Below are 13,705 nucleotides of genomic sequence, written 5' to 3'. Positions count from 1 at the left end.
GTTCAAAGGGAAGTCCTGGTGAATGCCTCTGTTGTGGTTCCCAGCACAAGGCCAGGCCAGCGGGAGCTGGTGAGAAAGAAACGCAAAGGCCGTCAAGACGGCCGACCTGCAGCCAATTGCTGGGTGGGCTCGGAGATGCGTGGGTCCTCCGGGGCTTCCCCTCAGCTCTCTGAAGACCCTCTTGTGCTGTGTCCTCAGGCTGGCTGCAGCTGCTGCCCAGGCAGGTGACTCTCTCCCGGAGGAAACTGACGAGCACTGTCTGGAAATCACCCAGATCCAAAGCAGGGTTTCTCTCCCCTCCCCCGACCCTGGGTACTATGGACATTTGGCACAGCATAATTCTTTGATGTCGGGAAGACTCCTTATGCAGCTCAGTGGTAAAGAATCCACCTGCCAATGCTGGAGATGTGGGTTCGATCCCCTGGGTTGGGAAGATCCCCTGGAGAAGGAAATGGCAACCCACTCCAGTTTTCTTGCCTGGGAAATCCCTTGGGCAGAGGAGCCTGGTGGGCTACAGTCTGTGGGGTGACAAAAGAGCCGGACACGACTGAGCGACTAAACACACAGTTCTTTAATGGAGGTCTGTCCTGCGTGTTACAGGGTTTTGCTCGTACATAGTAGCAAGCTTTCTTGGTGAAGGACAACTCTTCCTCAGGTTTATTTATAGTGACTTTTCTCTGGATCTGAATCAGTGCTCCCCCAGCACCCCATCGCTTCTCCCAAAATACCAGGGTAGGTGCCCCATGGCTTCCTGGAAGATAGGCCCGCCCACCTCGGCCGTGTGCCTGGCTGCAGGGCTGCTCCGTGAGAAGACCTTGGGGGTGTCTCTGCTCTCGATCCCCCCATCCGTGCAAGGGAAGACAGCTGCCCCCACCAACGCTAACCCGTCTGTCCTTTGTCTCCACAGAGGAGAACGAGGAACGCACGGTAATCGACCCCACCTCCAGGGACGACCCCAGATTCAAGGAGCTGGTGAAGGTGAGGGTGAGCCTCCTGGTTGGGGTGTCCTGTGAGGGCAAGACTTTGGGTTCAGGCTCTTCTGGGTCAAAGGAGTGAAGCCAGGGGGCTGGTCAAGGGGCCTCAATGCTGCGTTCGGTGGACGGGATGGCTTGGAGCGTCTCCCAGGGGTGCCCGGCCCCAGGGGCTCTCAGATGGCCCGCTCACCCTCCTGTGCTGTACCCAGGGACACGGGGACCCTTTTCTTAAGATTGGGAATGAGCAGCCGCAGTGAACTCTTGTAGCGCCTTGCAGACGAGATCAAGGCATTCAGATTCTGGAGCAACAGGGGCGCTCAGAGGAGGCTCTGAAAAGCGGGCCCGTGGGTCTCTCCGGACGCTCCTGCGGGTCCTCATCGGATGGTGACACCCCTGCTCTGGGCAGTGGGCAGATTCAGCCACGTCTGGACGCTCGGGGACAGGCGAGGCCAGAGGACAGCCACCTAGTTCCTGAAAGCCAGGGAAGCAAGGGTGGGGGACGGGCGCTGGCTCTGGGCTCCCTCGGGGCCGCTGCAGCCACGCGTCTCTCTCCAGGGGTCTCTCGAGCCCCGCCTCGTGGTGAGGGTTCATTGGTAGCATTAGTCAGGCTCCAAGCGCAGCTTGAACTTTGCTCTGATCTCAACTTCAGCAGGGCTTCAGAGGTAATCCCCCGGCTGGCAAGGGCTCCGTCCGCATCCTCACCCTGTGAGCCCCGACCCAGCAGCCTCGGGCTGGGCAGATGCCAGTTAGCACAGTGCCACTCACACATCCCATCAAAGGGGGCTCTTCAAAAGTGTCTCCCCCTTAACCACTGCGGTTGGGACACAACTGCCTTTTCACGAGGGCTTCTTCAGGATAAACAGAAGCCTTGCAAGTTGTGGCTGTTTAAAACGTCGAGACAGAGAATGTCTGTTTCAGTGTGTGCGTCGTGTGCTCAGCCACTAAGCCGTGTCCCACTCTTTGCAACCCCGTGGAATGTAGCCCACCAGGCTCCTCGGTCCATGGGGTTTTTCCAGGCGGGAACACTGGAGTGGGTTGCCGTTTCCTTCTCCAGCCTGTTTTAGGGCCCATCCCAGCATGTTGGTGCTGAACGACTTAAATTGCTTCGTTTAGATTTGCCTGGTTTAGATCCCTCCCCCCGCCAAATACCACTTTGGTTTTTTCCTGAACTGAAGAATGTTGGTGAGGAAAAATGACCCTGCATTTCAGCCACCATGGCGTTCTCCACGGGCAATGTGTGTAAAACGTTAGTTATTTGTTTATCTGGCTGTGTCGGGTCTCAGTTACAGCACGTGGGCTTCTCTGGTTGCGGTACGGAGGCTCAGTGGTTGTGGTGTGCGGGCTTAGTTGCTTCACGGCATGTGGGATTTCAGTTCCCCAACTGGGGATGGAGCCCCATCTCCTGCACGGGAAGGCGGATTCTCAACCACTGGACCAGCGTGGGCGGCATTTAAGTAGGAGAAGGGGATGTTCTGTGCTTGTCAGGTTCCCCAGAGGAACCGAACCTGTGGGAGGTGGCCCTGTCTCTCTACCTCTCTCTGTCTCCATCTACCTGTCTTATCTCTCTGTCTGCCTGTGTTTCTATCTATATCTCTGTCTCTCTATAGGGATTTATTATAAGGATCAGCTCACGTGATGCTGGAGACTGAGAAGTCCCTTAATGTGCCCTCTGCCAGTGGGGGCCCAGGAAAGTGGGTCCGAGAGGTCAGGCTACGGATGCCCCAGGCACAAAGAGGGTGGAATGTAGCCTTCCTCCACCTTTTTGTCCAGTTCAGGCCCTCCCTGGATTGCGTGCCACCCTCCCATGCTGGGGAGAGCCCCTCTACTTTACTCAGGCCACCGAGTCAAATGCCGATCTCTTCCCGGAGACCCCAGCACAGACACACCCAGAACAAATGTTTCATCAGCTGCCTTGGCATCCATCCTGGCCAAGCTGATACTTAAAATGAACCATCACGTGCCCGCTCTGATTTTTTCCTTCTTTGACATTTGAGCAAAGCTTGACAGCCCGTGAGCATCAACTCCTTGAAACAAGTCCCAGGGAGCTGGGTATCATCCTTAAATCCACACGGGGGCTCAGAGAGAAGTAACTCCCCGCCTCCGCCCCAGGTGATCCTGTGAACTGGTGTGAAGTGTCCAATCTTGAATGAGTCTGTCCATTTGAGGCCTCATCTCCGCCCTGGCTGGGGGTCGGGGAGCTGTGCTGGACCCCAGGGATGCAAGACAAACAAGCCACTTCCCTGCTTTATGGGATCCAGAGCCGCTTCCTGCCCCTTCCAGGTTTGCTCAGCCTCACCCGCCTCTGCTTTGCCTCCTAAGACCGCAGGCAGTTTTGGCCTCTTTGGGGTGAACGCTGGGCAGCTGTGCATCCTTGGTCAGCCCACACGGAGTGACCACAGCATCTCTGCATCCAGGGCCAGCCCGACGGGGTCCCGAGGAGGCTTTGGCAGCTCCACGTCCCCCAGATTCCCAGTTCAGGTACAGGCCCATGTCTGGGGTGTACAGTGTGCCAACTGGAGGGGCTGGGGGTGTGGGGCATTAATACCTTGAGGGGCAAAGGAGGACTAAAGACCGGAAAGGGTGGGGAATATCCTCTTCTCCGTCTCTTACCCGATGGGCAGTTCTGAGAGCCCACTCCTCCCAGACACTGGTCCTCTCCTGCCCGCCAAGGTCCCCATGTAAACCAGGATGCTTTGTTGGGCAGAACGTGCCAGGGGCTTGGAGATCACCCCCCAGAGCGGCTCTCGGGACCCCACCACGTGCCTGGCCTCTCCGCCTGCAGCCTCTTGCCTGGAGCGCTATTTTTCAGCCTTTGGTTTTCTCTTGACTTTTCCTCCGCAGGGATGGGTTCTCTGGCTCCCTCTTTGCCTGTGCCGCCCCACCCGCCACGTTCTTGCCCTCTTTGCCTCAAATTTCTGTTGCCTGAAACACTTGTCTGTTTATTTGTTTGGTTTTGTTCTTTCTCCTCCCTCTAGAACATGCCCCCAGCCATCAAGGACTGTCACTGTTTTGCTCCCCGCTCAATCCTGGTGCCCTGAGGTCACCGCGCACCGTGGTGCTGACTGGGGAGCTGGGCTGCTGGCTGGTTGTGAGGGTCTGCATCAGGACCACCCGGGGGAGGGTGCAGCCCAGCCCATGGGCAGGACAGGCCTTTTGCCTCAGTTCAGACCTCCAGGATCCGAATCTTGAGAAGGCGAGCTCTGGGATGAGGGGGCAAGGGCTGGGGGGACCTATGGATACTGGTGCAGGTGGTTCACCAGGAGCCCTGGGGAGCCAGGTGAGGGGGCGGATGGCCAGGCCTGGTGGTGCAGACAGACCTCTGTCCACTTTGCCTGTGTGATCCTTACTGCTTTTCAGAATGCCCATCTTGCACTGTGTGTGGGTACTAAGTTGCTTCAGTCGTGTCTGACTCTGAGACCCCATGGACTGTAGCCCGCCAGGCTCCTCTGTCCATGGGATTCTCCAGGCAAGAACACTGGAGTGGGTTGCCATGCCCTCCTCCAGGGGATCTTCCTAACTCAGGGATCCAACCCACCTCTCTTACGTCTCCTGCATTGGCAGGCAGGTTCTTTACCACTAGCACCACCTGGGAAGCCCTAGACTCTGATTATCCAGGCTTCTGGTTGATGAAATCTGAGCAGGTCCCAGCACAGGCTGCCTCCTAGGGACCTCTGCTGGGATTCGGCCCGGAAGCGGTTGTTTTCGGTGCCGGGCTTGAACCACGTGCAGGCCTGAGCAGGTCAGGGTGAGGTCCGGCTGACCTCCTGACAGCTGGCCACATCCCAGCCATGGGACCAGCGGGACCTTTGAGAGGAAGCACAGACTCCTTGCTTTTTCTCTGTTTTCCATCACCTGCACTTTTTAACCTCTCGTCTGGGCCGCTGTCCTGTCTCTCTCTGTCAACTTAGCCTCTCTGAACCTCCCTCTTCCGGGCTGTCACCATTTAAAACATATGAGCTGCTCTCTGCTTCCCGTGAAACAAACCAACCAACAAGCCCACCAGGATCTGGCTAAGCCGGGCGTTAAGAGTGAGGTGGTTCGTTGAAGCACCGTCTTTGAGCACCTACTGTGTATGACGCAGTGTGAAGGGGTGGGCGTGGTGGGCTCTGGAGTTGGCTTCCTGGATTCAAATCCCGGTTCAGATTGCAGTAGGAGAACCGTTGTGCCCATCCACACGCATGGGAGTGACATCGGATGCTACGTGCTTGCTGTCTGGAGGGTGCTGTGTTGGGCACTGGAACGTGGGTGTGAACAGGGCCGAGCCGGGAGGGAGGCACACGGGCAGGTCTGTGGTTCAAATTTAGAAGTGAGTGTCCTGCGGGTTTGAGAAAGACTTCTCCTGTCTCCTCTCTGCACGGGTTTCGTCCTGCGGTCCTTTGAGCTGGCGTCCTCCAGGAGCGCCCTGACTCTCTTACAGGGTGAATAGCTGGTGCTTCCCCGGGGAGGATAGCAGTTTACAGATGAGATCCTTTGTATTTTTAATGATCCTCGGAAGAAGGAATGGCAGTTCTTGTGCTTTCCAGAGTAAATCGCCAGAGAGGGGCCTCCACCCTGGTGGCTGCGTTGGTCCAAGGCTGGCAGGCGGTGTCGTCCCTGGGGTTGGCATTTCTCCCCAGGAGCAGATCTCCCGTCTCATCTCCCGGTTTATTGGACAAGACTCTTCTGGGTTATTAAGTTCTGTTTGCTCCCTCCTTTCACCCCTAAGAAGAAAGTCAGCTGCACAAGGATGGTCTTCTGGGCAGAAGACGATGCCATCCTCTCTGGGCAGATATGCCTGGTGATGTGTCTGCAGGTTGTAATGAGCCTGAATCCTCAGTGAGTTAAGCCATGACAAGCGTATTTGGAAGTGATTAAAACATAACTGTCATAGCTTTGGGGGAGACAGGCTGCAGGTCCTGATTATCATTCAGACAGAACTCAGGGAAGTAATTTTTTATTCTAGTTTAAGCAAGCTTGTGGAAGGTCCATGCAAAGAGCCCTGTGCCCAGGGCACCATTAATATCACGTCCTAGACACGTGCCTGCGGGAGTCGGGGTTTGCAAATGAGTACATCTCGAAAACATAAGGACGGCTGCCACCTTTAAAAAGTCTTTTGTGAGATGGAGGACCGAGACGGGTGACCTGGACGGTACAAGGAGAAGGTGACTGGTGGTGGCCGGGGTCACTGCACCTCTGCTGGGCGGCAGTGAAGTGGGGCGGCTGGTCTGCTTTTGCTTCTCAGAGCTGACCTCTGTGGCTTGTTGGGTGAAATTTGACTTTTATCCCTTTTCTGTCTCAGTTTCATATTTGCACTTTGACCAGGTCAGAGATCCAGATGGGAATTTTTGAAGTTTTCGTCTCTTCATAGCAGAGACATCTCTGTGTGTTTTCCGACAGGTCTGCGTCCTGGGTGAGGCAAAGGTCTGCGTGCCCGAGAGACCTTTCGGTCTGGAGGCAGCTCTTCAGTTGGTTTGAGAACCTTCGAGGTTCTGTTCCTAGTCTCCCTCCTGGGGTGATGGCTTTGAGCGGGCTGGCGGTCCAGCTGGGGAGACGGACATGTCCAGGGACGAATGAATATGTGACCTGGTGGTGTGAGCACTTGGGAGGAACCTAAAGCAAGAAGCGGGGTGGTTTCCTCTCCCTTCTGTTTTCGGTGGGGTGGCTGAGGGTGGGCATTTGAGTGGAGACCTGCTGTTTGGTACCTAGGGTGGCACCAAGTGCAGAGACCCCATTGGAAACACGTGCAGGCAGATATGAGGGCGAACGAGGGAGGCAGAATGGACTTCGACAGCAAGGACGAGGGTGGTCAGAGGTGGGATCAGAGAGGTGGCGGAAGGTGAATCTGGGTTTGACTCTCAGTGGGTGGAGGTGTGGTGGGGCAGGAACCAGCGCCCTCTGGTGGCTGTGAGAGGACCAGCAAGCATCTGCGACCCACGTGAGACAGAGACTGGGTCACGTTTGTAGCTTAAACACCTCGGACGGTGTCTACATGTGCTAGGTGCTGCTGGTTATGCTGAGTAAATCAGAAAGGGGCTTCTGACACGCAGAGAGCTCCAGGGCTGGTGACAGTAACATTGGTGAGATCGCCGAGGTTTATGACCCCTGCAGAGGCAGATGCTAACACCTGCGTTCTAGAGATTAGCTTCTTAATAACAGATGTACTGAGGTAGAATTCCCGTACTGCACAATTCAGTGGTTGTTGGTGTCCTCCCAGAGTTGTCCAACCATCACCTCTATCAATCGAGGACTTTTCATCACCCCCAGAAAGAAACCCCATATCCATCAGCACTCAGTCCTGAATCCCCCTTCCTGGCCACTGGCAACCACTTTGTCTCTATAGCATTCTTCCGTCTCTGTAATTTTCATATTCTGGGTATTTCATTTAGGGGGAATCATACAATATGTGGCTTTTGTGTCTGGCCTCTTTGATTTGGCATCGTGTTTTTTAAGATGCATCTGTGTTGTAGCATGTGTCCAAACTCCATTCCTTTTTTATGGCTGAATAACATTCCATCATATGGATATATCATGGGCTTCCCTAGAGGCTCAGATGGTAAAGAATCTGCCTGCAATGCAGGAGACCTGGTTTCAGTCCCTTTTAGGGAAGATCCCCTGGAGAAGGGCATGGCAACCCTCTCCAGTATTCTTGCTTGGAGAATCCCAGGGACAGAGGAGCTGGGTGGGCTATGGTCCATAGAGTCGCAAAGAGTTGGACATCCATTCTGAGTTGATTTCTGCATGTGGTATAAAGGAAGGGTTCAGTTTCATTCTTTCACATGTGGATATCCCGTTGTCCCAGCACCATTTGTTAAAAAGACCGTTCTCTCCCCATTGAATTGTCTCAGCCCTCTCACGGATTATCAGTTGACTGTAACATGAGGTTTATTTCTGGCTCCCATTTCTGTTTCACTGACCTCTGTGTCACGTTTTGGTATTCTAGCTTTGTAGGAAGATTTGAAATCAGGAAGTGTGAGTTCTTCAATTTTGTTCTTCTTTCTCAAGATTGTTTTGGCTTTTTGGGGTCTCTTGACTTTCCATTTGCATTTTAGGATTTGCTTGTCAGTTTCGGCAGAGAAGCCATCTGGATAGTGATTAATTTTTATAAATGGCATCTATTATTATTCTTTCTAATTACCGAAGAATATATACTGCTGAAAACCCGGAAGATGTAAAAATCAAACAGAAGGCAGTGGCAATTGTTTAATTTGCATCCCTACAGGCTTTTTTCTCTTGTGCATTCGGCTTTTTCCACACAAAATTTGGCATCGCTTCTGAGCTAGAAAATGTCTAGGAGCACATTTGGACTGGCACCTTGGGAGAAACTTCTGGAAAGGAAGTTGCCAGGTCACATAGAACACAGGGGGATAAGAACTGATTTGTCTTCTTTTCAGTGAAGATTCTGAAGCCCCAGAGAGGTGAAGTGACTGGCTCCAGGTCACACAGCAAACACCCCAGTGGAGCTGGGTCTCGAGTGCAGACCCCAGACATCAGCAGTGCACGGTTTTTACAGGGAGTACTGTTGTGGTCTGTGAGGCTCGTGCTTGGCTTTGTGATAGTGGATTGCTGGTTGTATTAGTTTTCTATTGCTGTGTACATTAATTTTTACCAATTCAGTGGCCTAAAGCAACATCTATTAGTTAGCCCATAATTCTGAGGTCCAGGAATCAGTGTGGTTGGCCGGGTCCTCTGCTCAGGGTCTCCTGAGGCTGAAATCAGGGTGCCAGTCGCACTGAGTGCTTTACTGGAGGCTCTGGGGTGGCGGAAGTCGACTCTGCTCCTGCAGACACCCACCTCACTCTCCAGTCACAGCCGGCGTTCCCCTTCCTGGATCCCTCTATGGCTTCTGGGTCTCTGACCTTTGGAACCAAAGTCAGAGGGCTCCCCTGATGAGGTCAGGCCCTTGGACAATCTCTGTTTCTTGAGGTCAGCTGTCCCATAACAGCCTGATCACAGGGTACAGTCCCATCATTGCGCTGTCCGAGGGATCCTATGGGCCTGACCATTGAGGTCTTAGGGGGCACTTTAAACTTCTGCCTACGAAATCTTTTAAATTGTTAGCCAAAAGTGATCAACCACCTTTGGAGCCTCATTAGCCGTCCCTGCTTACCTGGGCTTCCCAGTGGTAAAGAACCCACCTGCTATTGCAGGAGACCCAAGAGATGTGGGTTTGATCCTGGGTTAGGAAGATCCCCTGGAGGAGGAAATGGCAACCCACTCCAGTATTCCTGCCTGGGAAATCCCATGGACCACAGCCTGGCGAGCTACAGTCCACGGGGTCGCAAAAGAGTTGGACAGGACTGTGACTGAGTCACTCAGTCACACTGCTCACTCAGTGTGACTGAGCAGGCACACACACCTGGTATTTATAGCATCTGTCGGGCTTTGCTGGGTGCTGTGGGGGGCAGTTTGAGATAGCAGACGGGGGTCCCTGGCCCCAGGGGCTTCCAGTCTCTCTGAGGCAGCTGTGAGGGCCCAAGGAAGGGCAGGGAGTTCAGGAGGAAGGGAAAGCTGCTCAGGCAGGGGATCGGCGGGTGAGAAGCAGGGAGAACTGGGGGGGAATCCCTCTGACCGGAGTGAAGCCGGAAGGGGGGCTTCAGAGACCAAAAAGGGGGTTAGGATCCCTAAGCCTGCACTTACTTTTATGCCTTAAATTTAAATCATATACTTTGCTAAAAAATTACAAGCCAATGAAATCTCATTAAGTGTCCAGAAAAGGCCCCATGGACTCATAGACACAAGAGTCTTGGGTTCGGGGGTCTGGACGCTGGGTATTCAGCCTCTGAGAGCCACCACCGGTGACCTGCCAGGTCTTGGGGTCTTGGGTTGTGGGGGGAAGGTGCTGGGTCAACCTCTGAGAGCCACCACCGGTGACCTGCTGGGTCTCGGGTCTTAGGGGGAAAAGCGTGGTGTTTGGAATTGTGCCCCTGGTCCGGTGGCAGCGTGGCCAAGCTGTGGTTGTCTGGGACTCCAGCCCAGCGTGGAGGCTGTTTGGTGGCCTCTCCATGGGCTCCGGCCCCTCCAACCTCCCTGCTGGGTCCACGCTGCGACAGCAGATCGCTCCTCCGTGGCCGGGATCTCACCACCCGGATGCCAGGCCTGCCTGCTCCCGCCCCCCCAGGGGCCCACTTTCTGTTCAGCCATTTCCTATCCTGCCCTTGAAAGCTGCTTCCTCTGATCCTGGGGCCCTGTGACCCCTCAGGTCAGCCTTCTTCATGATGCCTGGTGCTCACCCTTCATCTCTGTCCCCCGGCTGGACCTGCACTCCCGGAGCGAGGAGGGGGCCAGTTGAGCCTCCTTTGGCCCCACGGCCTGGCACAAGAAAGGCCCTCAGTGCCGGCCCTTGAGCTGGTCCAATGTGACTGCTTGGCTCCGGTGCTGTTGTTCAGTCGCTCAGTCGTGCCCGACTCTTTGCGACCCCATGGACCACAGCACGCCAGGCTCCCCTGTCCTTCCGCATCTCTGAGCGTTTGCTCAGATTCACGTCCACTGAGTTGATGATGCCACCCTCTGCCCTCTCTAGCCCCAAACTCTGCCTAATTTTTTTCAGGAGACTATTTTTTAGAACCGTTTTCAATTTACAGAAAAATAGCAAAGATAGTGTAAGAGTTCCCATATTTCCACACCCAATTTACCCCTGTTATTAACATCTTAGATCAACATGGTACATTTGTTGTATTAATGAACCAGCATGAATACATTACTGTTAACTAATGCCCACCATTTATTCCAGTTTCCTTAGTGCTTAGCAGATATACTTTTTCTGGTCCCGTCTAGGATCCCACATGACGTTAGTCATCCTGCCTCCTTAGCTCCTCTGGGAGTGACAGTTTCTCAGGCTTGCCTTGTTTTTGATGACCATGTTGCTTTTGAGGAGGGCCGGGCAGGGGTTTTGTAGGATGTCTTCCTATTAGGTTTAGTCTGATGTTTTTCTCAGAGTCATGGGTTTGGGGCGGGAGACCACAGAGGTGAAGGTCCCTCATCTCGTCCCACCAGGGCACGTGTGACAACATGACTGACCCTGTAATGTTGACCTGGTCACCTGGCCGAGCTGTGCCTGTCAGGCCTCTCCACTGTATTTTGACGTGTGTGTGTGATTGCTCAGTCACCTCCAACCCTTTGCGACCGCATGGGCTGCAGCCTGCCCGGCTCCCCGTCCATGGAATTTTCCAGGCAAGAATATTGGAGTGGGTTGCCATTTCCTGACCCAGGGATCAAACTCATGTCTCTTGCGTCTCCTACACTGGCAGGTGGGCTCTTTACCTCTGGTGGCTGAGATGGCAAAGAATCTGCCCGCAGTGTGGGAGATCCGGGTTCGATCCCTGGGTCGGGAAGATCCCCTGGAGAAGGAAATAGCAACCCGCTCCAGGACTCTTGCCTGGAGAATTCCATGGACAGAGGAGCCGGGCAGGCTACAGTCTGTGGGGTCTCAAAGATTTGGACACGACTGAATGACCAACACACGGTTCTGACTTATTTTTCTCCATAACGTCGATCATAGCCTGACAGTGTGTGCATTTGTTTGTCTTGTAATGTCTGATTGAAAGAGAAGATCCTCAAGGATAGAGTCCTCACCTGATTCATTCCCAGAGCCTGGCACGTAGTAGATGCTCAGTAAGTTAACTGACGGGCTCGGCCCGCCACACAGTGGGTGCTCAGCAGGTTAACTGACTGGCACACAGTGGGTGCTCAGCAGGTTGACTGACGGGCTGGGCCCGGCACACAGTGGGTGCTCAGCAGGTTAACTGATGGACTCAGTGCCAGGCGGTGAGCACTGGGTGCTGGAGACAGAGCCACAGACAAGAGGTCATAGTTTCTGCCCTCATGGAGCGTCAAGTCCAGCAGGGAGATAGTTACAAATGAAGTTGTGTTCTCACTGCAAACGTGAACAGGTTTGGGGAAAGGCCCTTGAGTGCAGTGAGAGCCATGTTGGGGAATGTGGCCTGGGTGGGGTGTGTGGGGAGTGCTCAGAGGATGATCACGGAGCTTGAGACCTGATGGATGAGTGAGAGCTGGCCAGCCAGTGAGGGAGGCAGGAGGAGGTGCATTCAGGCTGCAAGGATTAGCGTGTGCAAAAGCCTGGGGCGAGAGGAGCTTGGGGATCTGAAGAGCACCAGCGAGGAGGCAGCATGCTTGGGGATCTGAAGAGCACCAGCGAGGAGGCAGCATGCTTGGGGATCTGAAGAGCACCAGCGAGGAGGCAGCATGCTTGGGGATCTGAAGAGCACCAGCGAGGAGGCAGCATGCTTGGTCGGTGGGGCTGTGGCAATGGCCTAGGGAGGTGCTTTGGACGAAGGTGGTGGGAGAGGAGGTGGTGAGAAGTGGATGCAGTCAGGAAGTGGGATGAAGGAATGAAGGGGTGGAATCCAGGCTCCTGAAGCTGGAGCACAGTATTCTGTTTGCTTCTCAGATAAGGAAGAGATTTGGGAGTCGGTGGGGGGGAGCAGCAGATTCAGTCAGAGATGCTCATGAAACACACCAGCAGAGGATGGGGCAGAGATGGGGCTGGACCTTTAGGGGGTTACTGGGACCGGGAGGGAAGCATTGAACGTCATGGGATGGCATGAGCTGGCCTTGGAAGAGAATGGAGAGGAGCTGTCCAGGGCTATTTCCTTTGAAGATCCGGACGATCGGAAAGTGTCATGGGGACCCCCCAAACACACACACACACACACACACAAGCACACTGAGAAGGTGGTCAGAGAGGAGGCGGGAGCTGGGTGATGGGAGAAGGATGCTGGAGGTGGGGAGAGAAGGCCGCTGGGTGGGGATGTCCGGCTCCCAGCCTCCCAGGCCGATGCTCCCTCCCTGAAGAAGGCGGATGGAGGAGGGCTGCAGCATGGGGCCACCTCCCTCCCACCCCCCTGCTGGGGTGGCTTTGGCAGAACCAGGATGCCACAGGGCTGCACACCTCTTTCTTCCTCCCATCCTCCCTTTAATTTACTTTTACTTCTATTTCATGGGATTGTGTGTCTGATTTAATATTTCTGAGTTAGAGGGAAAATAGAACATACTCCACAGAAATTTGCTTTGTGGCCGGTTTTGCAGATGGCGTGGTATCAGAGGGTGACAGAGGACACTTTAGGCTGGATTTGTGTTCTTTCCGTTTCTCTCTGAGAGGACCAATCAGTGCCCATCTCCAGGAGGTCATTGGGACCAATTAGACAGTTTTATGGTTTTGCTCCACAGGGAAGCCGTGGACTACATACATTTTTGATCAAGTCTATTCAGGGCATCGCTTTCATTTTGAGGAGAAGTGCCTTAAACAGCATCGGCCAAATGAGATTCTGTTCAGTGGGAATCCTGTGTCTCCTCTTCACAACTCTCTTCACAGTTGAAACTGTCTTCTTTTATGATATATTAAACTCTGTGAATTGAAGGCAAGCTTGTTGAGAAAAGGCTGGTCTAGAGAAATCAACACGTGTGTTCACATAAAGCTTGCACGCCTGTGTTCGTTGTAGCTTGGCTGACACCAGGCCCAAAGGGGTGGCAAGCCCATCACCTGGTGAATGAATCCGTAAAGTGTGTCTCTCTGAGCAATGGACTGTGACTCAGCCGTAAGAAGGAGCGAGGCCCCGGCATGTGCCACAACGTGGGTGAACCTTGAAAACATCGTGCTAAAGGAGAGAAGGAGAAGGTGATAGCACCCCACTCCAGTGTTCTTGCCTGGAGAATCCCGTGGACAGAGGAGCCTGGTGGGCTGCTGTCCATTGGGTCGTACAGAGTCGGACACAACTGAAGCGACTTAGCAGCAG

The 13,705-nt window shown here is 54.1% G+C and overlaps 1 protein-coding gene across 1 annotated transcript in view; it reads left to right on the top strand.

Moving 5' to 3' along the window:
- Nucleotides 1–13,705, top strand: part of PARVB (parvin beta) — a 112,752-nt gene that overhangs the window by 60,848 nt on the left and 38,199 nt on the right. Inside the window, exon 3 of the mRNA XM_055565792.1 lies at nucleotides 908–978. Within this exon, the coding sequence (XP_055421767.1) occupies nucleotides 908–978 (71 nt within the window). The remainder of the gene's footprint in view (nucleotides 1–907; nucleotides 979–13,705) is intronic.

The sequence above is a fragment of the Bubalus kerabau genome, chromosome 1, assembly GCF_029407905.1.
Source record: "Bubalus kerabau isolate K-KA32 ecotype Philippines breed swamp buffalo chromosome 1, PCC_UOA_SB_1v2, whole genome shotgun sequence".
Lineage (NCBI taxonomy): Eukaryota > Metazoa > Chordata > Mammalia > Artiodactyla > Bovidae > Bubalus > Bubalus kerabau.
Note: the sequence above shows the minus strand (reverse complement) of the source record. Positions and strands in the feature narration are given on the sequence as shown.